General features: G+C 53.3%; 12 protein-coding genes across 13 annotated transcripts; 6 read left to right on the forward strand and 6 right to left on the reverse strand.

Moving 5' to 3' along the window:
• The first annotated feature begins 506 nt into the window (after positions 1-506).
• On the forward strand, positions 507-7,837 carry PV05_07424. 2 transcript variants are annotated; one of them, XM_013460246.1, is made up of 5 exons: positions 507-705; positions 920-2,492; positions 2,549-2,674; positions 2,722-2,790; positions 2,839-7,837. In XM_013460246.1, the coding sequence occupies exons 2-5, from the start codon at positions 1,376-1,378 to the stop codon at positions 4,116-4,118; spliced, it is 2,592 nt and encodes an 863-aa protein (XP_013315700.1). In that variant the 5' UTR covers positions 507-705; positions 920-1,375; the 3' UTR covers positions 4,119-7,837. The 2 variants fall into 2 exon arrangements, with proteins under 2 accessions (XP_013315700.1, XP_013315701.1); XM_013460247.1 differs by having other exon boundaries at positions 2,722-7,837.
• A 189-nt stretch (positions 7,838-8,026) lies between these two features.
• PV05_07425 (uncharacterized protein) lies at positions 8,027-8,663 on the reverse strand. The gene has a single exon (XM_013460248.1). It carries the CDS (start codon positions 8,506-8,508, stop codon positions 8,149-8,151), a length of 360 nt encoding a protein of 119 aa, XP_013315702.1. The 5' UTR covers positions 8,509-8,663; the 3' UTR covers positions 8,027-8,148.
• A 691-nt stretch (positions 8,664-9,354) lies between these two features.
• Positions 9,355-12,154, reverse strand: PV05_07426 (uncharacterized protein). The gene has a single exon (XM_013460249.1). The coding sequence runs from the start codon at positions 12,092-12,094 to the stop codon at positions 9,620-9,622; it is 2,475 nt and encodes an 824-aa protein (XP_013315703.1). The 5' UTR covers positions 12,095-12,154; the 3' UTR covers positions 9,355-9,619.
• Positions 12,155-12,424: 270 nt separating this feature from the next.
• Positions 12,425-13,927, forward strand: PV05_07427 (uncharacterized protein; the record flags this gene model as incomplete). Its single annotated transcript, XM_013460250.1, has 1 exon — positions 12,425-13,927. The coding sequence occupies one exon, from the start codon at positions 12,425-12,427 to the stop codon at positions 13,925-13,927; it is 1,503 nt and encodes a 500-aa protein (XP_013315704.1).
• On the reverse strand, positions 13,704-14,844 carry PV05_07428 (uncharacterized protein; the record flags this gene model as incomplete). The annotated part of the gene is made up of 2 exons (XM_013460251.1): positions 13,704-14,681; positions 14,733-14,844. 2 exons carry the CDS (start codon positions 14,842-14,844, stop codon positions 13,942-13,944), a joined length of 852 nt encoding a protein of 283 aa, XP_013315705.1. The 3' UTR covers positions 13,704-13,941.
• A 414-nt stretch (positions 14,845-15,258) lies between these two features.
• On the forward strand, positions 15,259-16,191 carry PV05_07429 (uncharacterized protein; the record flags this gene model as incomplete). The annotated part of the gene is made up of 1 exon (XM_013460252.1): positions 15,259-16,191. One exon carries the CDS (start codon positions 15,259-15,261, stop codon positions 16,189-16,191), a length of 933 nt encoding a protein of 310 aa, XP_013315706.1.
• A 368-nt stretch (positions 16,192-16,559) lies between these two features.
• On the forward strand, positions 16,560-18,636 carry PV05_07430 (uncharacterized protein). The gene is made up of 2 exons (XM_013460253.1): positions 16,560-16,709; positions 16,803-18,636. The coding sequence occupies exons 1-2, from the start codon at positions 16,667-16,669 to the stop codon at positions 18,446-18,448; spliced, it is 1,689 nt and encodes a 562-aa protein (XP_013315707.1). The 5' UTR covers positions 16,560-16,666; the 3' UTR covers positions 18,449-18,636.
• On the reverse strand, positions 18,584-19,946 carry PV05_07431 (uncharacterized protein). Its single transcript, XM_013460254.1, has one exon. It carries the CDS (start codon positions 19,863-19,865, stop codon positions 18,780-18,782), a length of 1,086 nt encoding a protein of 361 aa, XP_013315708.1. The 5' UTR covers positions 19,866-19,946; the 3' UTR covers positions 18,584-18,779.
• Positions 19,947-19,981: 35 nt separating this feature from the next.
• Positions 19,982-21,070, reverse strand: PV05_07432 (V-type ATPase, G subunit). The gene is made up of 6 exons (XM_013460255.1): positions 20,905-21,070; positions 20,817-20,855; positions 20,731-20,764; positions 20,672-20,680; positions 20,527-20,627; positions 19,982-20,472 (listed from the first exon to the last, which is right to left on the reverse strand). The coding sequence occupies exons 1-6, from the start codon at positions 20,905-20,907 to the stop codon at positions 20,299-20,301; spliced, it is 360 nt and encodes a 119-aa protein (XP_013315709.1). The 5' UTR covers positions 20,908-21,070; the 3' UTR covers positions 19,982-20,298.
• Positions 21,071-21,212: 142 nt separating this feature from the next.
• Positions 21,213-21,495, forward strand: PV05_07433 (uncharacterized protein; the record flags this gene model as incomplete). Its single annotated transcript, XM_013460256.1, has 2 exons — positions 21,213-21,308; positions 21,355-21,495. The coding sequence occupies 2 exons, from the start codon at positions 21,213-21,215 to the stop codon at positions 21,493-21,495; spliced, it is 237 nt and encodes a 78-aa protein (XP_013315710.1).
• Positions 21,496-21,655: 160 nt separating this feature from the next.
• On the forward strand, positions 21,656-22,054 carry PV05_07434 (uncharacterized protein; the record flags this gene model as incomplete). Its single annotated transcript, XM_013460257.1, has 1 exon — positions 21,656-22,054. One exon carries the CDS (start codon positions 21,656-21,658, stop codon positions 22,052-22,054), a length of 399 nt encoding a protein of 132 aa, XP_013315711.1.
• Positions 22,055-22,676: 622 nt separating this feature from the next.
• On the reverse strand, positions 22,677-25,677 carry PV05_07435 (uncharacterized protein). The gene is made up of 2 exons (XM_013460258.1): positions 25,510-25,677; positions 22,677-25,462 (listed from the first exon to the last, which is right to left on the reverse strand). Exons 1-2 carry the CDS (start codon positions 25,544-25,546, stop codon positions 22,749-22,751), a joined length of 2,751 nt encoding a protein of 916 aa, XP_013315712.1. The 5' UTR covers positions 25,547-25,677; the 3' UTR covers positions 22,677-22,748.
• Positions 25,678-25,707: the final 30 nt, after the last annotated feature.

A 25,707-nucleotide genomic window follows, 5' to 3' on the forward strand; every position in this document is an offset into this window, starting at 1 on the left:
TGGCACACGACACAGAGGACGCGCATACACTGGCACCAGCAACAAAGGGACTGAAGAGGGCGCGAAACCCACGATACCGCGCGCGTGAACGACTGCCGAAAACCTCGCAAACAAGTCACCTTTGCCCTTACACTTGGATCAGGCCGCAAAGTCAGGCTGCCCGTTGTCTGTCATCGCTAGGCTTCTTTGACTCCTGCGAGGTGAAGTTCAGATACACCTACAGCAAACTCCTTTGAGGTTTGTTGCTTGTACGAGTCTCCAGACGCACGTCATCGGCTTGACACCCGTGGGCACACGCTGCATCACGCTGATCTGGGCATCCACTAATTCTACATAGCAAGCCTGCCACGGCCTCCTTTTGCCAGGCGTGGGTTGAGAACAGGCGGCTTCTCAAGGCTAGTGAGGCTTCGAGACCCCCTGTTCTCACCCACGTAATTGGGAAATCAGTGGGAAGCCTGATATTTTGGCTGGTTTCACACCGCGCGTGGAGCATTTTCGCTGTCGTCTGCAATCGGACCCTTTCATTGTCTGTTGTTCCTCTACTTGGCTGCAGAAGATTTTACTGTTCAAGGCTTCCCTGATCGCTACGCTCAGCACAGTAGCGGTCCAGGAAGAGAGAGCTCAGACTCAGTTCCTTCTGCTGAGCCTTCCAGCTGTCCAAGGCGTCTGCCCCACAACAAATAAGACACTGTCATCCATATTCTAGTAAGTGAAGCCTACGTATCCCCTTCTCCCTTATCCCATGGTCATCACCCCCATTTGCACCCATGATGCATCTCACATCTCTGTTATTGACTTCAATGGCGCCGGCTGTTGGTAATCGACGTGCGTCACAAGACTCCTCCTGCGAGACTGTCAGACCACCACAGCCAATGACAAAGGGAGCTATTGCATGACTCAGGGCTTACTCATCGTGCAGTTTAGCCAAGATCTTGCGTTTCTACGATTTCGAGCAGCCTGTGAGGCCGCAAAGAGTCCGCCAGGCACACCAACATCACCTGGAGCATTTCGTTCGCCGCCGCCAAAGCTACTCGAGACCCCTCCAGGGCTGGTCACAATCACTGTTTATTCTCGCATTGCGGAGATCCGCCAGAACCAGCGTCAAAGAAGCAGGTAGCCTTCCGGCCCACTGCCCGCCCCGACGTAGAGGACAAGCACACCACTGGCCAATGGTCCCCTCTTGGGTGACCTACTCCTGTGGGCACGATTTCAGGCCCAGTCTGGCTTTTCCGGCAAGGTCCGCAAAGGCTGGAACTGCGTCTGCCGTTGTTGGCAGTGGCCGGCTGCTGTCATAGCAAGTCACTGAATGGGGCCGTTGTAGGCTGATGATTGCTGAGCGCCCGGGCGCCCACAGTGAGCTATCTCAATCTGAGTGATGACGGACCCACAGTCGACATTTGAATCAACTGGCAGGATCACCTATTCGGACACGACTAACGCCGACTTGATTATTTCCCCAGCCATCTTCATTTCTTCAGCGTCAGATACGCGTCGTACGGGCACCAGTGCGACTGCCAACGATCCTGCAGTTGTGCCTGGGACAGGCCTCAGAGCTACTAATCATTACAGTGCCACGTCCAGCTCCAATGCCTGTCCAGCTATCTCTCACAGTAATGCCGAACCTGCTGACACCACTAATCCTTCCCCAGACACGCGACCTGTCGCCCTACCTGAGGATTTAGAGTACCCAACCATCAATGTTGATGATACCGAGTCTCAAAGCCTAGCTCCTTCTTCTAATAATGCAGCTACCGCCACTAGCTATACCCTAGGCTTCCCAAGATTTGGCTCGCAGCCCTGGACCGCTCCTTCTCGACCTATACTGGAGTTTGCGCCTCGGCCAATATATGAGCCCACGGGAGTATTACTGCACGAACACACTTACAGCTTTGCTGAGTTTGATGCACCGTCCATTTCAGATCTTAAGAGTGCTCTTCACGCATCACCGATCCATCCGCCACAATCGAGTATCATCACGACCGAGACAACCGTTTCTTCCAATGCGACTGGATCGGTAACTGCATTTGTTCAGCCCTCGCTTCCCCGATCTGCTCTCAAGCGGAAGGGCAGCTCTAATACGACAAGCCCGACCATCGATAAGAAGGTCCGACTCTCATCTGACCTGGTAGCTGAACTTGATCTTGATTCTGCTGCGACAAATCCTCGTCCCGTCACTTTTGAGCGGATGTCAGGCATCCAACCAAAATCGCCTGATGAAGGTTCCGTCTCCTCAGACCTCCCTACTGGTTCAAGGCATATTCCAACCGCAGGTAGCTCCGCTGGCAATCGAAGAACGCGGCCGTCATCAGAAGCGACACCACGAGCCTCGCTGAACGCGTCGGCCTCATCGCAGGCATCGAGCAGGCAGAGGACTACAGGGAGTCGCACATCCACGGCCCACCCACCTTCCATTCTTCCTCCGGAAAAGGTCTTTCCCATCCAGATAGGATCGGAGCTCTTCAGGTTATCTGGAGCTTCCATATCCTCGGACGGTGCGTCTGTGTCTTGGTCATAGGCGCATGACGAAATCAGCTAACCTTTTATGTAGCACCTTCCTACTTTACCCAGTTTTTCGAGGAGCAAATACGGCAGAATGAGGAGTCTGGTGGAGTGAGAACACTTTACATCGACCGAGATCCCGCGACGTTTCGAGATGTAGCACGCCATCTGCAAGGTCTGATCTGTTATCGAATTGGCATCACAGCACTGACGGGGGCCAAGGTTACTATGTCAAGCCGGTCGATGGAAGTCACTTCGTGAAGCTTTTTGCAGATGCGCAGTTCTACAGTCGTAAGTCTGCAGCACATCCCTGTCCATTTGTCGCCGACACCGTTACAGTACCGCGATTGATCGACCAATTGTTCGAGTCTGAGATATTCATTCAAATCGGAGAGCGGCATTTCCAGATACCCAAGGACATTTTCTCTGAGCCCGGAAACTCACCCAACTTCTTCTCTCTGGGCTTCGCAGTTTTCTTCTCAACCCCTGGAGAAGTCTTCCCAGGCCTTGACCGTCGCGGCTTACTACGACCGCCGTCCATAACGCCTCCGTATGTCCCTGGTCGGTCCGCAGATATCTTTGCCGAACTACTACATCTGCTACGAGGCTACCCACTCGACATCCGAAACGAATCTCATCGAGCCGAACTGCTACGCGACTGCCGATACTTTCATCTCCGAGGCCTGGAACAGAAAATTATTGCCCACGAAATCACCTATAATTCAGAAAGACAAAAACATGAAATATGCCTACGACTCGAGGACGTAAAACCCTCCGGTGTGTCGTACACCAGCGACGACGCATCTGGAGAGAAATCCAACGCCGGAGGATGGGTCTATTACGCCCGGCCTTTCGTAGACGACACGTCGTATGAAGCGGTCATCGAAATCGGCAGCGAAAGCACTGTGCTAGATTTGACGGACATGCGGGCCGACTTTCACGGGCTCGCAAAGGCTCGCGTATCTTCGCTGTTCCAAGTCGTCGCCAACAAAATGAACCTACCTACGAAGGCACCGCTGGGCTTGATGATGTTGTCAGGAGGACGATCGTCTCAATCTGCGAGTCCTGGGCATACCCCACTCAGCGAAGATCGAGTCAAGGTGCGCTTCGAGCCTGCCACGGACATCAGGCTGGACGGCGAACTTTACGAGGTCAACTGGGACAGCGCCATGGGTCAAGTCATGCAGCATGGCCCCTCAACCGCGCCAAGCATATCCGAATCCGAATCCGAGTCGGACATCATGAGCGAAGCACTGCCTTCGAAACCCGGTCCTACAGCACAACAGCAACAGCGCCGTCCGCAGACACGACAGACGCAGCAGCATCCGGGTCCATCGTCGTCACAGGCGCAGGCGGGTGGCTCCCGATCGCTTCCTGTGCCTCCGATCCAGACAAGCCGGCTGCTAGCGGAGCCCTCGACGAAGAAGAGGAAGAGGGGACAGAGCAGTCAGGGCGACCTGGGCGAATGGACGATCCGGACGGGCCAGTGGCGATTGCGAGTGCAACCCAATCAGCAAGACACCATACGAGGTGGGTATGAGCTGGTCTTTATTGGTGTCAAAATCGACGCGTACTCGAGTGAAAGGGCGCGCAATGCTAGAAGGAGCTTCCTGAATTGATCTCCCACGACGGACACACACTTCATCCTTTTTTGCGCCTCCGCGCCTCAAGAAGCCTCGTACTACTTAGTCTTCTTTGCAACTTTGCCACCTTGCGTTCTTCGGAAACCAGCGGTGTCCGGGCAGACCATGGCGCCTTTCTCCCTCTCCCGCTCTCCCTCTCCGCCTTACAGCGACGCATCGGCACTGTTTGGACACCGGGCGTTAGACCCCAGGCTTGCTCTTCTCAGCATCATACCCATCACAAGACCAGTAATTCGGCACGCATCATTTCGGGCATTGGCGACTTGTACCCTAACCTGGGTGCCTGGTCACAGACCAGGCCACTTCTTTGGCGCGAGCAGTCCACTTTCCTTGCCTGGTCCTTGAGAGTTGGGACTGACACGAGCATCTCGGTGTTACGAAACCATAACCTGGCATCTTTCGAACTCTGTTGCATTGCATTTTCATTACTGGGGCCATCATGTTACATTGCGAACATTTGGCTTTGCATTTTCCTCGATGAGAAATACCCACCGTTACTAGTGATGGTAAACGGGCAAACGCTCAAGGGGAGTTGGATTGCGACATACTCCATTTTCAGTCTTTGCTCTACTACTGGTCTGGCCGGTCCCGAAGTCCCAGCAAAATGTGACAAGGGCAAAAGAGAAATACGACATGGCGAAGAGGCGTAGTCTCGAAGGTGCTCGGATTCTCAATATGAGCGGTTTGTGCGCACGTCAATAGGAGAAAATTGCTTACTCACGTCTTTTTGCACAAGCGACATCGTTGCGGATCATCTGGATTTGGAGCTCGGGATGACAACTCCCTGTTGCATTACACATGGCCTAGAGGGCACGAAATTGGATCTTGGTTCGACACCTCCCTTTTGCACAACGTACGGCCTAGAGGACACGGTATTGAGTTGAATACCTAGGTGCTTTACGGGTGCGCGTCCACTACCTCCGAAGGACACTGCGTCTCCTCTTGACCGGGAGCTTCGATAGCACCATCCATCTTCAACAAATTCGATGGCCTCTACTGGCAACAACTGGGCTTGTGCAGATGCAACAGGAAGCACAGTAACAAACAGGCTGTGTGGGAAAGTACAGCCAGCTAGTCAGCCTGCCAGCCTGCCAGCCTGCCAGCCAAAATCAAAGTGTTCAGACTGTCCTGTCCCAACGTGGAGGCTGTTCTGTTCTATTCCGTTCGTCTTAGAACACCGAGATGAGAGGGGCGCAATGGCCATAGCAAGTATCCCCATCAGCAAGGGTGCCGAGATGAAAACCATGGAATTTGCAAGTCTTGATGGAGACTAACCCACATTCGCGGCATGCCATGACGCGGCATTTGCAAAGTGCCGGCTCTTCTTGATCATCAACGATGGCAAAGGGCTTGCGGAGAATCGGTGGGTCAGCTGTCACCGAGCTTATTGTAAGAGCACCATTACAGTCAGCCCGGATTTAAGCTGTTTCTGGCTCATGGCCTTGCTGCTGTACTAAACTGGTGTAAACCAGGCCATTGGGAAGTGCACAGGCCCATGCTAGAGCGAGGTACAATCAAGCACATCAGGCATATCAAGCACCTTTGCTGCTCTTTGGTCGTTTGAGGTTATGGCCACTATCCCTGGCTTTTCTTTGCGAGTCTGAGCTTTGCGTTTTCCCATCATTGCAGCCAAGGCTGAGAAGAGCAGAAGGATCTGAGACAAACGTGAATGGTCTTTCCTGGTGGCGTGGGAATGGCGCTCTCCAGCAGACTTTGAGAGGTGTGAAGCCACTCGAGTGATACGACCGGTCGATTCTGTCTATCCCTTGCGACTCTTCGAAGGGGGTGGGCGCCTCGATGGGAGCAGATCAGGAGGAAGTAACCCCGACATTGGGGGTTATTTCCGCGCTAGTTTTGCATCCGCTCATCTTCGCTTCAGCGGGTACTGGACATCAACCGTGAATTGCTGACGTCCCGCATCGGGTAATGGCGAAGGCGCCCTATAAAGTGTAACGCGGCAAAACCTCGCGAGACGTATGTGATTTTCGGTAACGAGGCAAATCGACGAGATCTTCGGGCCGAGGCTGACCATAGCGAGGTGGGCAATGAAGATGTAACCGTGGTGTGGCGGATGGCGACCATCTCAAGGCAATGAGCCCGGGCTGAGATAATCATGGACGACCTCGTACAGCATATGTGTGCTGCCAGTAAAAAGTGGCTGGATGAGCACAACATACGAATCCGATTAATCATTGACGAGCCTGGCAATGTCACCTGCCAAAAAAAAAATGACCGACCGCAATGCATTTGCGAAACATTGAAGACGAGTGACGGATGATGACGGGGATAAATCTCATGCAGGGTCCATTGGTTCCTGGCAGACTAGTCTCGGTATTGTGCATGCATCCGTCCAAGATCATGGTAAAAGTGCAGGTTAAACCGCCCCAGGAAGAGCGAAGGTGCTCGCTCGAAACAACAGACAAATGTGCTGATTTCAAGCTGTTGGTAACCAGCCGTTTGTCGCCCTGATCATTCTACTGTAGTTCCCTGAAGTGTTATTCACCATCTCGCCTCACAATCGGAGACCAACCTCTTGCAATTCAAACCCCAGATACTAGTAAGGACCATGATCGAATGTGAGGCGTCCTCACGCGTCCTGTCATGTTGGGATGTAGGCTTTCTCGTCCCGGAAATACTAGTAATACTAGGTGTTCAAGCAGGACGACGGGTGGCTGAGTACGTTGTTGAAGGAGGATTTGCAAGCAGTGGCCTCACCTCACATCGGACAAAGCACGAGCCCGTACCGAGACAGCACCTGCACGGCAAGCAAGAAGATTCTGCTTTCCAGAAGGCTACGTAGGTAGTGGTCGCAAGCTTCATCGACAGCCACAAGCTTTGTGTGAAGGAAGGGCATCCAAGCAGGACGGATCGCATGGGCCGTGGCACTGCCTGCTCCACTTGCAGTCCATTGCATTTGGGCGATGGGAGCATTGGTCTTGAAAAGCTCTAGCTCGTAGAACTGGCAGTGTTTCGGATTGACCAACGACTGTGTCAATCTGGACTGCCTCTTGTGGAAATCCGTGCTTGAGATGGCTGGGATGTGCTAGCACATATGCAGACTGTGCCTTATTGCGCGTCATGGACGACAGCACATCTGTGATTGGCAGCATAGGTCGAGCTCAAGGGTGAGGAAAAGCCATGGCTGAGGAGGAAAGCAATCCCAGCAATTGCGTACGAGTATGTATGGAGCCACGAAAGCCACATGGTTTCAAGAGTAACCGAAGAGCAAGCCACGCGAGATGAAGGAGGTCAAACAGGCGAGGGATCAATAGAAATATGGATATCCGTACTGCTGACAGGTGAAAGGTGGCAAGCACAATTCCCAGAATCATTATCAGCCGCTCAATACCGTCGGCGGACCACGGCGATGAATCCTGCTGACAATGGATTATAGTAGAAGCTGAGGAGGAAAGAAACGATTCGTTTGAAAAGCAGTCCGAGCTGGTGGACCTGGGATTCGCTATGCTCATGGCTTAAATGCGCTCGTTTCGCTGCCCTGCTAAGCAAAGGAGTTCGCTTAAATGCAATACAAAGTGGCAGAATGGAGATCCGACAAGCCAATGCCTGCGCCACTGGAGGACATGAAGCCAAGTTCGGCCTGCGTTGCTGATTCAAGTTGACAACGATGAGTAAGTAGTCAAGGATGGTCGAGAGTTCCTAAATTGCAGTTGCTTTCAGGAGAGAGGAGAACAAATGGTCCAGAAAGCTGTATGTTTCTCTATAATCAGATAGAGGCCGAGGGTCCCACCAAAGCATGGGTTTAACATGGATGGCGGCGTGGATACCGTCTTACCCCAAAGTCCTGGCTGGCATCGGAACAGTAGTCGTGAATTTCGATGCCGGATGAATACTTCGACAGCTTCTTCATCAGGTATGAGCAAGACCTGAAAGCGAGTGACTTGTTGATGCCCGGTCCTTCTCTGCACAGGAGCCACTGGACCAGCTAGATTGGGATCCTGACTGCCAGGATGCAACCACAACTCCAATTCTACACATTACTTTACCATCAGGAGTTCAGAGGGCAGTCCTGCGGAAGACTGATGTGGCCCATGGAGCGATGAAATGCCCCTGGCATCCTCACCATCTGAGTCAACTGACAGACATCAAGATGACACCAACCACGGCCAAGTATCAGGCTTCGTAGCCCCTGCGCGCCCTGACAAGGCATCGGTATCATTTGCGTGCATTGCTTAGTGGACAGTTGACTGCTTTGCATCCTGACACGGACATGTACTGTGTAACAACGTACTAGTCGGGGACTGGGGACAGTAAGAGTACTTGCAGGGATGGGAATACAAGCTCGACAACCACGCTGGTCACAGGCTGTGAGTCCATTATCGCGTGACCATCCGTACGCCGAAACCATATTGGACCAGTAGTCCAGATGACCGAGACTACTAGCAAAGTCACAGAGCTCTCTTTACGTAATATGGTCCTACCGAGAAGCGCAATGCTTGTCGTAGCCGGTTCGTGCACTGGCCTCTGGTGCCAAAGGGTGTGGCCGACTAGACGTCGAAAATGTGACAGCACGGTAGAAGTAACCGAGAGATCCCTGTGACACAGGGGGATAGCCTATGCTTGTGGTCGCCGAGGTCGCAGAAAGCAGCCTAGGGCTTTGGAGTGAGCATGGCTTTGGCACGCGCTGCAGGTGACGAGGCGGAAACAATGGAACCACTTGCGGAAGAAACGCAAACTCCAGTGCCCGAGGGTGAGCTGTCCTGGCATAACACGTTCATTCTCGTTGATACCGGCATTTCAGCTGGTAGACCACTCAGACCATCAGTGACATCCGCATCAAATCCAATCCAGCATCACTGACTAATGACAAAGCTCAGGAAGATGATACGCGGAGTGGAGCTGAACCGTACAGTGAGAGCTGACACTGTCGTTCATCGGCAAATTGCTTCTTCATAATTTTGTCGTCCTGGGGTAAGGAAGCCAGACCATGGGTCAGTCAGGCTTAACGCGAGTGCTAAAACAGGTTTGAAGGATTTGACAAAGATTTTGATAAGCAGCCTTCGTATGGACCTTGGCAACGATCGAGATGGGTCCAGCATTATGTTTTGCGCACTCGTCCCAGATATCTCGTGTTGCTGCAGTTGAAAGGGTGTTGCCTGTGCCTATCAGAGACACTTGCAACCGAAGCTGATGGTTCGACAGGCCGAGTCGTGGATATGTGTGCAATCTTCCAACTCGGATCATATACCACCGCTGTCTACACTTTATCCGTAACTGGACGTGGAGGTATTGCAAGGTTGAATTTTTGCCCTAATCCGGCCCCGTCCCAGCGTCGGACAGAAAGCTGCAACCTGATGTAATCAGTACCTTTCTTGCGGAATGCCTAGATTTACTGGACTGCAAGTTGCCGGCCGAAGTGGCGGAAAGGGGGGAATGCTCAAGTTCGAAGTGTATTCTCATTTCGAGGCGAGGGAGCGGCGAACCGCTGTACAGGTCGTGAGGTGCTTCAAGCTGGAACATCAGCCTCCGCGAGCCTCCTTGCCCAACGTCTGCAAAGCTTTTTCGTATCTTTGTCTGAGTACCTCGTCTTCAACGCTCAGTGTAAGGCGCCTGATTTTGCTGTGCCTCTGCAACTGATGTTCATCTCCAATGGCACCACGGACCTTTTGTCCTTTTCCTCCAATCTCTCGCCAGAACCAGGCTCCCTCCCTATGCTCGACCATAGTCCAGGCTTCGCCTTGTTTCCCCGCGCGAGCTGTTCGACCTACCCGATGAACGTAAGTCAGAGCATTATTGGGCACATCGTACGAGATGACATGCTCAAGATCCGGCACGTCCAATCCACGTGAGGCACGGTCGGTGCAAATCAGAATCGATATCTTGGCGCTCCTGAAGGATGACAATGCACGGCGAGATGACGCTGATGAAGCGGTACTGCGGGTCAGTGTGGATATTCGAGGTTCAAGAGACGGGCAGAGAAGTGCCAGCAGCCGAGAAAGCCTGTTGGCAGAGGTCGTCGAGCGTGCGAAGATCAAGGCGCGAGGTTTCTTCTGGTCTTTCTTGAGCTCCGTCCGACTGTCCTGAGGACTTGGACGACTCTGGGCAGGGCTTTTGCCATCCCGCGACCTGGCGCTGACAGGGCTGCTGGCGTCCTCTGAGGATGATGAGATCTCTGAATCGGACAATGTGTCTGAATCCGTGGCTGAATCCGAGCTCGAGCCGGAATCCGAATCCGAATCGGTGTCGGAGCTTGATTCATCAAGAACCTGGTCTTGTTCATGTGCTGGGCCGCACGCAATTCCTATGTGATCTCGAAGCAGCCTGAGCAGATACAATGGCTTCTCAGAACCGTCAGGAATAGGGAGTGCTGTCTCTCTCAGAGAGGGTGGCAGGTAAAATGCATCAATTTCACCTTCTGGAAGTAGCTCAGCGCCATTATCAAGCACTTGACTAGCTGCGTGTTGTGATCGATTGTTCTCAGACGATCCTCCTAGAATGATCAAACTTGGATTGCGCAATTCCAAAGCATTGAGCTTGGACACGTCGCGTGTCATGGTGGCAGAGAGCAAGATTTTGGTGACTCTACGTCTAGGTGGAGTCATCCGCATGGACCTGAGGAGTTCGTCTCTTTCCTGTGTGGCAGCCTGCGACTGTAAGGCAGGAATTACCACATCAATCCATTCCTGATAGCTCTCATTCAGCAATCGATCAGCTTCGTCCACAACCAGCCATTTCACGTTGTCAAGGGTGAAGCCAGTGGTGGACTTGAGATGATCAACGAGACGGCCAGGGGTGGTTATCAAGATGTCTGCTTTAGCCTTGTAGCGAGTCACATATCCAACTGAAGAGATGGGGTCTTCAGTCTGCGCTTTTCGCAGAAGCTTTTCCAGAGAAAATGTGGACCAGTCGACCTTTGCTCGCAGTTGCTTCTGATACTGTTCCGGATCGTAGATCTTCTGCTCCTCGACTAGATTATCTTGCTCGTCTTTGAGCGACTTGCTCCCAACAGCAGTGGCTATTGTAAGAGAAGTTCCGGAAGCGCAAAGCTCACAGAGCTCCCGTACCTGCTTCACCAGTTCTCTGGTTGGCACTACAATGACCGCTCTTAGTTTTGTGCCAACAGCACTCCTCAAGCCGTCAATGATGGGCAATACATATGCCAGAGTCTTGCCAGAGCCAGTGGCAGCTGAGACGCAGAGATCGCCCTCATGTTTGCTTGGACCATTCAATAGCAAAGGTATCACACTTGCTTGTACAGGAAAGGCTCGATGCATGTTGGCTTTCTGCAAATTTTCCAAGGGGGTACCTGATATACCGAGGGACTCAAAAGTGGCATTGGTGTCTAATGGAACGGTCGTTGGAGTTTCTTGCCAGGGAGGCAGAGTCGAATAGGTCGGTTTCTCTGGGATCGTGGCCACCTGCTCCGGCTGAGGTATTGGTTCCAGCCCATGCAGCTCGACTGTCGGCTGGTCTGATGGCGGATCGGGCTGTAGACCTAACTTCTTCTCTTTCTGCCTGGCTCTCTCCAGCTTGGAAAAGACGGCTGCGTGTCGTCGGTCGTGCTCGTCTTCAACATTGTCACCTTCCTGTTCAGCCTCTTCAGTTTTTGATTTGTGCTTGCTCTTGTCTCTCCGGTCCGATATCTCTGCTACAGCATCGTTGCGGTCTTCGGCCTCAGGGACACTCGATTTCCGCATCTTTATCTTGATTGAGGAATTGCCATTGCTTGCGGCTTTTGTCACACGGTATTTGTCAATGGCACTGATGGCTTCGGTATTTTCAGCGGTGCCTGCGGCAGCGAGGTCTTCAGGAGGTACACTCGCTGAAGATCCATCTTGTACAGACTGCGTCCGTTTTGAAGTCTTTATCTTCTTGCTTTCCTTCTCTCGCGACGAGGTGTTTGGATCTCGCTTGCGCTTCTCGGGATGCGGCGGGGGACTGGTCGTGTCAGTTTTCCTTGCTGGGGGAACGTAGCGAGCATAGAAATTAGACATCAGGACTCATGATCGAACGTCTAACTCTGGCCTGCTGGATCAATACGAGGTACTTTCAACACTGTCCTGCTGCTACGGAGAGACTTTGTCCGAAAAAAGTTCCTGGACATGGAAATTTGGCCGGCAGAATTCTCCACCGCTTTGGAGTCGCGCATCGCTCATCTCATCGCTCCTTTTCCCTGGTTGCGCGGCACCATCGACGACAACTACACGTCGACAGAACCATCATCTGAATGATTCTCTGGGAGATGGCCAACATTTGATATTCAGCATGAGGCGAATGTATCCATCCGACCAAGTCTTGAGGTAGTACAGCGGGGATACTTCAGAATGCCTTACAACATTGCCATGGTCAGCGACTTCTTCTTCCCGCAACCTGGAGGAGTCGAAAGCCATATTTATCAGCTATCAACGAAGCTGATTGACCGAGGGCACAAAGTCGTGGTCATCACTCACGCGTACAAAGGTCGCACCGGCGTCCACTACCTCACGAATGGCTTGAAGGTCTACCACGTCCCTTTCCTGGTCATCTACCGGGAAACCACAATGCCGACCGTGTTCTCTTTCTTCCCTGTCTTCCGCAACATTGTTATCAGGGAGCAGATCCAGATTGTCCACGGCCATGGGAGCTTGAGCAGTCTGTGTCACGAAGCTATCCTGCATGGCCGGACGATGGGTTTACGAACCGTGTTTACAGATCACTCACTTTTTGGATTTGCCGATGCTGCATCCATCTTGACCAACAAATTGCTCAAATTCGCACTCAGCGACGTCGACCATGTTATCTGTGTGAGCCACACCTGCAAGGAGAACACTGTGCTTCGAGCCTCGCTCGATCCTCTGATGGTCTCTGTGATCCCCAATGCCGTAGTAGCTGAGAATTTCCAACCACGGCACTATGTTCCCAAGACAGACGATGTGGGCTATATGAGACCAAGACCACTGCCACAACGGCTCGGGCCAGGTGACACCATTGTGATCGTCGTCATTTCGCGTCTATTCTACAACAAGGGCACTGACCTCTTGATTGCGGCAATACCGAGAATCCTGGCAGCCCACCCCAATGTTCGATTCATCATCGCCGGCTCCGGCCCGAAAGCCATCGACTTGGAACAGATGCTTGAACGGCAGATGCTTCAGGACAAAGTCGAATTGCTAGGTCCTGTGCGACACGAGGAAGTGCGCGATGTCATGGTCAGGGGCCACATCTACCTCCACCCCAGCCTAACGGAGGCCTTCGGCACGGTCATTGTTGAAGCAGCCAGTTGTGGGTTGTACGTGGTATGTACCAGGGTCGGTGGCATTCCTGAAGTCCTTCCAGCTCACATGACAACCTTTGCGAAGCCCGAGGAAGATGATCTGGTCATGGCTACAGGAAAGGCGATTGCAGCACTCCGTTCTGGAAAGGTCAAGACCGAAAGGTTCCATGATCAAGTTAAGATGATGTACTCGTGGACAGATGTTGCACAAAGAACCGAGAGGGTCTATGATGGCATTACTGGGGCCATCGGCGAGCAAGAGTTCTACGGTCAATACGCCAGCGCAAACTGGAGTGCAACTCGTGGTCGCTCCTACGCATTGATTGATCGGTTGAAACGGTACTATGGGTGTGGGATATGGGCTGGCAAGCTCTTCTGCCTCTGCGTTATCATTGACTATCTCATTTTCTTCTTTCTGGAAATCTGGGCTCCTCGAGCCAGCATCGACATTGCCAGGAGCTGGCCTCGAAAGCCGTTCATCAATGACAAAAACAAGCCAGTCGAGAATGGCATGCTGCGTTGGAGAGGGACCGACCTGATGGACCGTCGCAACGGCAGCCTCGTGATGAGATGACGTTCAATGACAACTCACGTCTCCTCCCTCCATCGAATGGCCCAGTTGCCCTTGGCAAAACTGGGTTCGACGACTGCGCCATTCATCACTGCTTCGGCTTTGCGTCGGACTGGAACAGAGGCCTCATCCGTGGCTGTCTTGTTAGAACCCTTGGAGCGCTTCTCTGCCTTCGCCTGGCGTTGGCTCCTGTTCTCGCGGGGCTCTTGGGCATTGCCAAACACCACAAGTCTTCGAGCCGCTCTCCGGACCATTTCACGCTGCTCTGCTCGGCGCTGGCCCTCCTGTCTCTTCTTGAGTTCCTCTGCTGCGGCGGTTTGCTGTGCAGGCTGTGCACTTTCTTCACCGAGACTGTCATCTGCATCGGGGGCTTCAGGCTCAAGCGAACCTTCACGGCTCGCCAGCCCGCCAACGCTGCCCTCCGATGGTGGTGCTTGAGGCAGATTGTCTGAATCAAGGTCACTGACGTCTGATGTCTCTGCAGCTTGTCTCGACGGGGAGCTGCTTCGCTCCGCTTGGGATTTAGGACGAAACATGAGATCCTCAACTTCCTGCATTGTTATGATGTTTCGACGGTCGCCTTTGACAAATTTGGACTTGGCTGCGGTTTCCTCGATCCCTGATCCAGGCTCTGCGTTGAGAAGTGCCACTATGGTCCTTTCTATCTTTCGATCGAGCGGACCTGGCTTATGGTGGCGGCAACCATCTGAACAGTACTTGATAACCTTTGTCTGAGCTTGCTGGATTTTGCGGGAACCTTGAAAAAGTCACTAAAACGGCATCTCAGAGCTGTTTTTCGTCGACTTACTCATTGCTCGACCGCACGTCTGACAGTAAGCAGCATTTTCCTGAGTGAGGTAGAAGGGAGGAGGCACGGCTGAACGCTTGCCAGGTCGCGACCACGAATCCATCCAACTCATGCTGGGCAAGCTGGTGCAGATGAAGCGGTTCTGTGCGAATCCAAAATGATGCTTGTACAGGATCCAGTTTGTGACTTTTATCAACATCAATTATCTTCAAATCCAGGACTCCTGCTTCACAGTTGAAGTTCTCGGTCAAAACCAATGAGCATGACGACATTGGTGCTTCGGGCCAGAACTTCAGCGTCGACAAGGCTCCATTTCAGCCTGAGGAGCCTCGGATCTTCGCGATTGAACGATCAACCCCACCAAATCGGTCAACACCCTCAATCATATGCTGTACGAGGGGTATTTGTGGTCTAATTCCCCTGGCTGTCTCTAACAACTAGATCCGGTTCATCGTCCGAACACCTTCCATTCTACATTGGAACATAACGAGGCCATCATTTTACTTACGGGTAGAGATTGGGAGCCATGACCTGGCCAGCATTGCCAGCACGGGCCGGCTATCTGGCACTCAAAAATCCCAAGCGACGGAATGCATTGTCGCTGGCGGTTTTGAGAGAGTTGCGTGATCAGCTTCTGGCATACAACACATCCCCCGTCGATGGCAAGTTACGGATTTTACCTCCCTTCAAGCCTGGCATCCTTGACGAGCTCGAAAGTGCTGCGAAGCACAAAGACTCGAAAGCAAGCGAAGAGTACGGCTGGCTTCTTGATTCTGTAGAATGGCAAAGGCATCGAAAAGGTCTTCCCAATGTTGTTGTTCTGCGCAGTGAAGGACCGGTGTTTTGTTCGGGGCATGACTTGGGAGAACTACGGACATTGAGCCACGATGAAGTCAAAGAGACGTTCCGCTTGTGCGGCGAGATCATGTCTCTAATCAGACGGTCGCCAGCACCCGTCATCGGGGTAATTCAAGGCCTCGCAACAGCGGCTGGTGCACAACTGGCACTTACAACAGATCTGCCCATCGCTTGTGCCGGCACGCAATTTCGATTACCTGGAGCGACAATCGGCCTGCCCTGCACCTCACCCTCAACAGCGGTCTCTCGCAGACTGGGACATGCTTTCACATATAGAATGCTCGTTCTAGCCGAGCCTGTTCGTGCCGACCAAGTACCTGGAGGAGCCGTTGATACTGTGGCAGATGAAGCTGCATTGGAGGCAAGGGTAGAGCGAATTGTCAAACAACTTTCAGAAAACACTGCGGCGCAGCCACAAGCATTGGGCAAATGGGCATACTGGACGCAGTTGTCACTAAATGGTCAACAATCTGGTGGTGATGGATATGAAGATGCTGTGCAATGGGCTGGAAGAGTGATGGCTCTCCACGCCCAGGCGGATGATGCGAGGGAAGGCATGAATGCTTTCTTTGAGAAACGGACACCCGAATGGAAACTGTGAATACCAGGAATACATTGATTTAATATATTGGGCTCATCATGATGTGCTGCGCTGGGTGTGCAAGTCATGACCGGCGTATGCTTTCAGTCGCCTTGATGATGAGCAAAGCAAAGATTAATGATTTAATGATCAGTGATCAGTGGTGATTATCTGGTGACTGTAATTCCATCATGACTGATCGAGTCGATGCTCCTCCACCGAGTCCAAGGAGTCGTTGGTGCCTCCACCACCCCTCGCACCCATCCACAGTCCATCCACAGTCCACAGCAATCGATCAAATCGTCCGTGCCGGCGGGGCAACCACAGGCATCATTACTCGTACTGTGCGTACTGCTAGTGACTTGCTCTGCTCCTCTGCTCTGCCGATCGGGTGCGCCCTCGGAAACCTATTATTGTTCTAGCCGTGTGTTTTGCTTTTGTATCTTTTCTTTTTCAAAATTTCGGAAGATATGTCAGAGGTCTCCAGAGGTGTCCAATGGCTCTTGGAGTGCCTCGAGAAATCGACACGGTCATTGTTGGTAAGTACTCCGTCTTGCAAGCTCTTTGGCTCTTTGCATACCCTCTACACAATAGATCCGGGGCTGATTGGGCAATGGGTTTTTCTGGTGCAGGAAACGGTCCCTCGGCGCTGATTCTGTCCTACATCCTCCACGGCAACATCCCCTCCTACGACGAGTCCAGTCCGCATCCTGACCACATCCTGCACGACAAGTTGCATGGGTGCCACAATGATTTGCTCGATTTCGACGTCGATGCTCTGACCGACCACTTTGCTGCCTCAAGGTTCTCCTACTCGACCCAGGCACTCCCCGTCAATGTGCTGCTCGATACTCTGGTGCGGCCCCTGGGCGAAACCGACGATGCACAGAAAAAGACATGTGTCAAATGGCGATATGATCCTTCGCGGGCAGTCGAACATGTCATTGTCGGAAACACAAAGAGTGCGGGTGGACAGTGGGTGGACAATCCCGTCCATGCCAGTTGGGACATTGGAACCCTGAGTTATGCCGGAATGCTATCACTGCCTGGATACAGCTTTGATGAGCATTACAAGAGGCGCAATGGGCGCTCATCCCCGGTGTACCTACGACCATCGAGACGCGAAGTGGCAGATTACCTCGCAGCATATCCCGAGCAGGTTGGTATCGCGAAATACATCCATAACGGGCAGCATATCGCCCAGGTGTCCCGACGGGATGAAGGAGGCTTCTACATTGGTTCGCATGACATCCTCTGCAAGACCCTTGTCCTTGCGTCGGGTATCTTCGACACTCTGATCCCAACACCCGCCATGTTAGACCCTCTTATCGGGCTGGACCATAATGTCGCTGCAAGTTCAAGCTCAAACTCAAGCTCGCCAGACCCCATACTGGTCGTTGGATCCGGCTTCAGCGCTGCGGATGTCATCATATCCACGCCCTCGAATCAGAAAATCATCCACGTCTACAAATGGGCGCCGACGACTTCTCCTTCTCCACTCAGAGCCTGTCATCAACAAGCATATCCCGAGTACGCAGGCGTCTACCGACGCATGAAACTTGCCGCCATCTCGACTCCGCAGCCCAAGGATAGACGGCCTCGACCTCGAAACCTGCGCTCGCATTCCGACTTTGACGTCAGTCGAGATTGGAAGGCCACGTATGAAGGCCTGCCGAACGCCGAGATTCTTGACGTCAAGCTCACGGATGAGGGGCTGGCGTTGGTCACATTCACCTTCAAAGACGGTGACGAGCGGTCTTCCTTTCAGCGCCGAATAAACAGCCTTGCATATGTGGTGGGAAGACGTGGGTCGCTGGACTATCTCTCAACAGACCTGCGGGCCGAATTCCTGGCTGGTGATTGCGGCGGCATGATATCAGGCCAGACTCTCCGTGAACAGGCCAACGAGGACCTCGAGATTGCTCCGCACGTTTTTGTGATTGGCAGCCTGACTGGTGACTCGCTGATCCGCTTCGCATATGGCGGCTGTGCGTATGCCGCTGGGAAGATCATGAAGCGCTCCCGCTCGCGCTCTGACAATGCAACTACAACAGCACCGCCAAGCACTCGTTCTTCAGGAAGACGAGAGAACGACGTCGCCCGTCCCGACGGAAACGGCATCATCAGATTGAGCTCGATGCTGAACGACGGTAATGACCAAAGCGAGACAGCTACGCCCTCGCCCCAGATACCGGCAATGAATGGTCTCGATGGCCACGAGGCCGGTCCGATGAGTCTTGCGAATGGAGGCATGCCGCTGGATCGGCGGAAGGACTGAGAAGGCGGAAACCTAGAAGAGATGGATCTCGCGCGCCGATATCGACGGCGCAAAAATCCTTCTCACTTAAACTCGACGGCTGGGCTTTTTCTTTCTATACATCATCTAGACTAGCACTTAGATCTGTATATACCCCCCGGATAGTCACTACGAGTAGTAGGTAATTAATGATACCATACAAATACTGACCTTAAGCATGTCTTGTCATGTCTGGTTTTAGAGACCTGTCATTGAGCCGGAGGTGCCAGCTACTTGTTCTATGTTTGGAGCCATCCCGACCCTCTCTACTACTAGTATCGCGGGTGTCGTCGTCCAAAGTACCTAGGGTAACTTAGAAGCCTTCCTTGGCCAACATATCAGCGACACCCAGATAAAAGGCCACGGCGTTGAACCGCTCCTCCACGATCCCCAGCCTCGCGGCAACCCTCTTGATCCTGTTCGTCCAATTGATCAGGTCCAAATGCGTCACGCCGACCAACGTGCCCTTGTACTCGCCCCAGCGGGAACTTCTCACGCTGACGAGGCCGTCATTCGGGCCCTCGGTGATCTCCATCAGGTCATGGGACAGCCGAAACACGGAAAACAAATGCGGCGTGGCGGTCGCGCCGTAACTGAAATACCGCACGCTCGGATCGTCGGGCACACTGGGGTTGAAATGGTCATTGACATAACTGGTGGTAAGCTGGGCAAAGGCGCCCGAGTCGATGGACAAGCGGTCGAGCATGGCGTAGATGCGCGGGAGAAGGTCAGGCCCGATGTCGCGGAAGAGCATGTCCGCCGCGGAACTTCCGTGATGTGGCGTCGCGATCGTCGTCAGACTACGGACACGAAACGGCGGCGACGGCGACGATTTCTGGGTCGGACAGATGCGACTGATCAGGTACCGCGCGTCGAGACCGCCCATGCTGTGCGCGACGATGTTGATGTCCCGCCCGCGCGCGCGGCTGGCGATCTGCTCCGAGAGCGCGGCGGCGCGCTGTTCAATGGACCCTGTGCGCGGGACGGTCGTCGTGATGCATTCGATGTTGTTGCGTGAGAAGGCGTCTTTGATCCCGCGCCAGTAGTGGATGCTCGGAAGCAAGGAGCCTGCCAGATGCAGCTCGTCGAAGCCCAATAAGCCGTGGGCGAGGACAATGGGGAGTTGGGGCGTCGAATAGTGCGATTTGAAAGCCGCGTAGTCGTTCTCGATGAGCCGGCCTAGGTCAGGAAGCCGTGGGTCGATGGGTTTCTCTTCGGTGCTCGAGGACGAGGCGTTGTCTTCGTGTGCGCGGGAACCAGGATGGTTTGATGTTGCGGGTGGTTTGGAAGTGCTGGAATCATGGCGTAGCTGTTGACGTGGAAGGCACTGTAGGTAGTGGCATGGCGGCGATCTGAGTCGCCTGGAGACGACACGGAGGCTACAGATCCTCCATGGCATGCTATGAGATTGTATGCCTTTTAGGTTCGACAGTTGGTTATTGTCCCATGGCCAGGGTCGTGCAATAACGCGGATAAGATGTATGCTACAAGAGAGAAGCAAGACAAGCGTCATGACAACGTTGGAAATTATTTATTTGGATCTTGCGTCATAAGTTGGAACAGCCTCAGCCTCGTGCAAGTGACGAGGCTGGACATGTAGTCCAGACACTCCTCGAGACAATGAGGTCCATCTTTGCATCTAAGAACCTAGCCTCAGTTTCTGAGCCCGTTTTAGACATAGCCTCTGCTTTCTGACCAGGCTTCATATAGTGATCCTCCGTAGTTGTGCCTCTTGCCGCCCATTGTGGCGAGATACACCCGCCTTGACCTCTTTGAATAAACCCAAAACCGCCATCACACCGTTCGCCAGTCGATGACCGTTGCATGCCACCTCAATTCTCTCTCGAAATCTTCACGGGGACCTCGGGGTGAGGACTTGTGACAGCCTTGATCAAATCTTCAACCACCTTCTTCCCTGATTTCTTGCCGGCCTCTTGAATCTCCTTGACTTTGGCTTCTGCCTCCTTGTTTGCATCGTCTTCGGCCTTCTTATTTCCGCTCGATTGCTATAGATATCATCAGCTTGTGCACAGGGTCGAAAGGGCTGCGAGTTGTCCCACCTCGGACTCGAACTTCTTGAACTCCTCTTCTTTCTTTTTCCGGTATTCCTCAATCTCTTTCTGTGCTTCTGTTTTGGCGTCTTTTACTCGTTTTGTCCGGTCTAACAATGTCAGATCCAGAATTGTGAAGCGTTCATCGTCATACATTCTCTGGCTATGCGAAAGTTAGCATTGATTTCGTTGAAATTGACCCGGCGGATCTACCTTTCTGTACTATCTTCTGGGCCTCTTTCTCTGCCTGCGGACTAGTCAATACATGTTGATCACTTGTGGGACTTCCTCCGACTCACATCAAGCAGCGTCTGAATGCCTGCGGAGTTCTGGGCAGACTGTATTCTTATCAGTACGGGAAGCATTACAGGAGGGTCCACTGCGCACCATTTTGGGAAGTCGAAGGATATACCGAGAAACACAACACAGAGACCACGGAGACAAGTAAGGTGAAGGGTTGAAATGTGAGATATTGGGTAGATGTAGGGCGAAGTGTGAACAGTAGTACGGAGTACCCTCGTCAATGAAATGCGCCTGCCCGCCGAGCTTGAAGCTGCGGAGCTGGAAGAGGCTTAGCTTTTGGAGAAGACATGTATGTAAAGAATGTCTTCGCATAAATGTTTTACATCTTCAGCACACCACGATTAATCCATTCTAACATTCGGCCTCCGCCTTGCTACCGTGACTCCATCAACATGTCCACGGCTTCCAAAGTGACTCTGCTGGGTACAATCCTAGGCACTGCTGGCATTGTAGCCTTTGTCCATTGGGCTCAGTCCAGTGAGCAAGCTGTATGTACTAATTTCCAATGCTTCACTACTGAGCTGACCGTCGCAGGCCATGCACGCTGGTGTCGTGCGGGATATGGAGCAACAACGACTCAAACGAGAGAGACAAGCGGACTTTGAAATGCAGAAACAACTCGAAGAAGAATACAGAAAAACACAAACTGTGCATGATGGTACACAAGGAGCCTGACAAGTGCTACACTCTTCCAAGTGTTGATGGCGCAGACCTATGCCGTCGGTCGTGACGCCGAGCCGCAAGAAAGACGCCATGGTCGAGGACAGTCCGTTCCCAGTATTCTTCGCAACAACGACTACTTCCGCCGGCGAGCACCACAAGATTGCTCTTCTCCATGACGAGACATCAAAGCCTAGTGATGATGAAATGCAACATTGGTCAGAGCGAAATCGGCAGTAAGAGGACAAGAACACGAGGGGAGAGGATGAGCATTTTGGATGAGACCCGGCCATGGACAAAACCAAGGGAAGAAGAGAAGAATCTTCATGGCATTCGAACCATCGCGCCTCTCCAGGTCGATACCACAACAGCCCGGGACAGAGTGGACTGGAACCCGTATGATACCCAGGCCAGCTGTGCTGGAGAGACGCCTCGTCTGCTGACATACCTGCCGACTTGCAAGTTAATCTTGAAGAAGAGAAAAGAGGCGACACAAATGGAGGGAGGCACGGGATATTTATATGCGTTGGAGGCTGCCGTACCATCGGCGTGTGGAGTCATTCTAGTCGTATGATTCAGATCAGATCTAGCTCGGGAAGACGGTTTGGACTAGCTGGTCAATCTGTGCAGAGCATTTGTATATGCGTGGCACGATCGAGACATTGGCCGGGTGTCTCATATGCGATCTGTGAGGAACGCACAGCGAGTCATTGGTTTGAAGATGCCCACGATGCACAAGGGAAGAGCAATGCCTTCTCAGTGGCAACCAAAGGAGCAGTGGGCAAGCAACATCACAACCCCTGCGGCAACGTAAGACGAGCAGTCAGATAGCAATGGGGGCTGCCTCAGTTTGTCGCCGTGGGATTCACCAACTTCCGCGAAACTGTGGACTATTCAGTGAGCCCGGAGCAGTCAAACTGCTGTGTCAAGTCCAGTATGGAAGTAATCTTTAGTGGTCGTGAACCATTTGTCGAAATTTAGACTGCCCTATACACGAGGTGTCTCACTCTGGGCAGAGACCGGAACACTCAGCATCGACATCAACGTCGACTCTCAACGCGATCTCAAAGAGAGATACCGCACAGTGTAATCTACGTCTTGTCAGAAGAACACTTGAAATTGGGAGCATATTGTCATCGATCATCAAGACTGTTGAGACCATCCGAATCAAAAGATGAAGAACGCAATACTATACTCCCGTCTCGAATCTTCCGAGTCCGTTTCATCGAGCTATAATGATTCATTTTTGAAACCTCGATCTCTATCTTTCAATGCCCAATCCCACCAGCAACCCAATTATTCAACTCCGGGTCTCCAGGCCGGGGAAACAACCCTCGATCCTGTACTGGCGCTTGATCTTGACCTTGACCTTGACCTTGCAGTCCGCCTTGCAGCTGCGCTCCTTGGCCCTGAGCCCGCTCTTGCTGCTCTCTTCTCTCCTGCTCCAGCCCGCGCTGCCTCGCTTGGCGCGCATACACCAGCAACGCCAAAGCACCGGCCAGCGCAATGATAATCAAACTCTCCACAAGCCCGTCATCGATATCGTCCCACTCGTCCGCGCCGTACACATCTTCACCCTGCTGTCTCTGTCCTTCCCTGCCCGCACTGCCCGCATAATCCCCGTCGCCACCGGGCATCCCAGGCTCCGCATACCCGAGCATCTCGTCCTCACCGCCATCCCGTTCTCTCATGGCGGCCGCCGCCTCCTGGGCGTCCATCTCCTCGGCGGCATCGAGAAACCGATTGATCCATTCCGTCCAAGTCTTGGGCCTCTTTCTGTCGGCCTCCTCCTCTTCATCACGGATCGAGTTGACCTTGCCCCCACTCACACCATTCCACCAGCTGCGCAGTCTCAACTTGGCCAAGGCCAGCGTGACGGGCAGGTAGGCCTCCTTGTTCATTTCCAGCGCAAGATCGTAGTACCGCTTGGCCATATGGAAATCCTGCGCCACGCTGCCGATGCCGTTCTCGTGCATCCAGCCGAGATTCCATAGGGCTTGCGCACTGTGGTGGGACTCTGCCGCCGTGGTGTAGCAAGTCGTTGCTTTCTCGAGGTTGCTCTTGATTCTTTCCTCCCTCGTCTCTTCTTCTTTAGACATCTGCGCAGCCAGCATCCTCTTCATACCTATACTCGCTCTTCCCGCCGACGACGACGTCGAGGAAAGCGACAAGTAGTAATCCCCCATCTTGATCAGCGAATCGACATTCGCCTGCTTCGCGCTCCTCGTGAAATACGCGAGAGCGAGGAGCTCGTTGTCCAACAAACCCCCCTGCCCCTTCGCCCTTGATCCAGGTTTACCGGACCCGAACACCGACAACCCAGGAACCTCAATCACGCTGGTCTTCCGATCAAGCAAGTACGCCACGTTGGCCTGGGCGCTTTCATACCCGGCCTCCGCGGCCTTGATACTCGCAACCAACGCCCTCTCCCAATCGCCCCTGTCGAACGCGGCATTCGCCTCGCCAAAACTCGAATGCAGTACTTCTGCCCTCTCTGCAACGAGCTTGTAATATACACTCGCAAGCCCACAGTTCCGCTCCCTTCCCACTCCCTGATTCGTCAATTCAGCAAGATAATAGAATGCCTCAATGACGCCCGCGCTGGCGGCAAGCTCGAAATACCGCCCCGCCGTATCGATGTCGCCTTGATCGAGAAACAGAACGCCCAAGGCGCTCTGCGCGATCGGCAGGCTCTGCTCCGCAGCGGCTTTCAGGTACGTCCCTGCCCTGATCCCATCCCTCGGCACGCCCAGACCGTCCCTGTACATCAAACCCATATGGTACTGCGCAAAGCTGTCCCCGTTCGAGATCCCGCGCTTAAACCACATCGCTGCCTTTTCGAAATTCTGCTCCATCCCCTCGCCTCGCAGGAACATACGACCTATGTACGCCGCCGCCTTGGCCGCGACGCGTTCGATGCCCTTGGGCGCTTTCGGGTTGACTTTGCCGTCCTTCCCCCAGTACGCGCGTGCCACTTTCATGAACTGCCGCTGTGCCTTACGGAAGTTGCGCTTATACCCACGCGGCGCTTCGTAGTAATGTTTGCCGATGGCGAGCATGGCGTTGAAATCGCCCTGCCGCTCTTTCGTGTCGAGGTAGTCGAGCACGTAGTCGATATGTGTCGTTATCACCCCGTCACGCGGCGCATTGGGTCCTGAGGAAGAGACACTCGCACCCTCGCCGTAGATCCCGCCGTCCGCTTCGACCCAGCGGTATGCGTTGCGAGTGAAGGTGTGGCCGCCCGGCGGACCCGAGTGCCAGTGTGTCATCGCCTTGTCCGCGACGCGCTTGTAGTATTCAACGGCCGTGTTGCACTCACGTGGACAGCCGATGCCCGCATGGTAGCGGTACGCGAGGGTCATTTCGGACTGGATATTCCCCTGCTCAGCGGCGAAGGTATGATAGAGCAGGGCTTTGGCTTGGTCACGGTCTACGCCGCCAATGCCGGTGCCGTACATGAGACCCAACATGTATTGTGCTGTATTGTTGCCGTCGAGCGAGGCAAGGCGGTTGTACCAGGTCATTGACTCGGAGAGGTTGCGAGGGTACGAGAAGTTGCCGTAGAAGTTCATCTCAGCGAGGAGGAAGATGGCGTCGGGATCGTCAAAGAGCGCCGCAGTCTTGAGTGTCTCGACAGCTTTGCGAAGGTCGCCTTTGACTTGTGGTGAATCGTTGCTGTCATGGCGGGTGGGTGCGTTCATGAAGAGGGTCCTGAGAATGAGTCTTGTGTAGTGCCATACCGCCTCGGCCACGCTCGTGGGCTGTGCCGGTGTCACATTGTCTTTCCATGTCGGCTCGAAGTCTCGAAGGACGGACCATACTTCGTGCACGACATCGTTCCCACCGTTCGTCCAGTAATTCTGTTTCTGCTGTTCGTCGGGGACGAAATCGGTCGGGGATTCATGGAGCTCGCGGATGGTATTTCTAGCCTCGACAGACGTTCGAGAATGAGATAAAATCAATAGTAAGGCGCATAGGAGCGCTGAAGACAGGTTAGCACGGACGAGGTCTGTTGCTGATGGAACTCACCAAAAAGCACTCCTGCGGAGATTCTTCTGACAGCCATAGTGGCAATGTTATAGCAGTCATGTCATCGAACTTGCATTTCCAGGAAGTCCACTGCGGCTATGACTCTGTATCTTCTCTGGGCTATCAGGCGACCATTCAAGCGACGTCAATTGCACTTTACAAGATAGAGTAGACAATTCTGAAAAAGCCAGCTTGTCG

This window comes from Exophiala xenobiotica (assembly GCF_000835505.1).
Source record: "Exophiala xenobiotica strain CBS 118157 unplaced genomic scaffold supercont1.4, whole genome shotgun sequence".
Taxonomy (NCBI): Eukaryota; Fungi; Ascomycota; class Eurotiomycetes; order Chaetothyriales; family Herpotrichiellaceae; genus Exophiala; species Exophiala xenobiotica.

Bases quoted from the DNA above. Each gene is read 5' to 3' on its own strand.
- PV05_07424 (XM_013460247.1), top strand. From the start codon at position 1,376: ATGACGGACCCACAGTCGACATTTGAATCAACTGGCAGGATCACCTAT. The intron at 2,493-2,548 runs GTGCGTCTGTGT...CCTTTTATGTAG, and splicing joins AGCTTCCATATCCTCGGACG to CACCTTCCTACTTTACCCAG. The intron at 2,675-2,721 runs GTCTGATCTGTT...ACGGGGGCCAAG, and splicing joins TGTAGCACGCCATCTGCAAG to GTTACTATGTCAAGCCGGTC.
- PV05_07425 (XM_013460248.1), bottom strand. From the start codon at position 8,508: ATGGTTTCGGCGTACGGATGGTCACGCGATAATGGACTCACAGCCTGT.
- PV05_07426 (XM_013460249.1), bottom strand. From the start codon at position 12,094: ATGTCTAATTTCTATGCTCGCTACGTTCCCCCAGCAAGGAAAACTGAC.
- PV05_07430 (XM_013460253.1), top strand. From the start codon at position 16,667: ATGGCTCTTGGAGTGCCTCGAGAAATCGACACGGTCATTGTTG. The intron at 16,710-16,802 runs GTAAGTACTCCG...TTTCTGGTGCAG, and splicing joins AATCGACACGGTCATTGTTG to GAAACGGTCCCTCGGCGCTG.
- PV05_07431 (XM_013460254.1), bottom strand. From the start codon at position 19,865: ATGCCATGGAGGATCTGTAGCCTCCGTGTCGTCTCCAGGCGACTCAGA.
- PV05_07432 (XM_013460255.1), bottom strand. The intron at 20,765-20,816 runs GTGAGTCGGAGG...ACTAGTCCGCAG, and splicing joins GCATTCAGACGCTGCTTGAT to GCAGAGAAAGAGGCCCAGAA. The intron at 20,473-20,526 runs GTGGGACAACTC...TGATATCTATAG, and splicing joins TCAAGAAGTTCGAGTCCGAG to CAATCGAGCGGAAATAAGAA.
- PV05_07435 (XM_013460258.1), bottom strand. From the start codon at position 25,546: ATGGCTGTCAGAAGAATCTCCGCAGGAGTGCTTTTTG. The intron at 25,463-25,509 runs GTGAGTTCCATC...ACCTGTCTTCAG, and splicing joins CTCCGCAGGAGTGCTTTTTG to CGCTCCTATGCGCCTTACTA.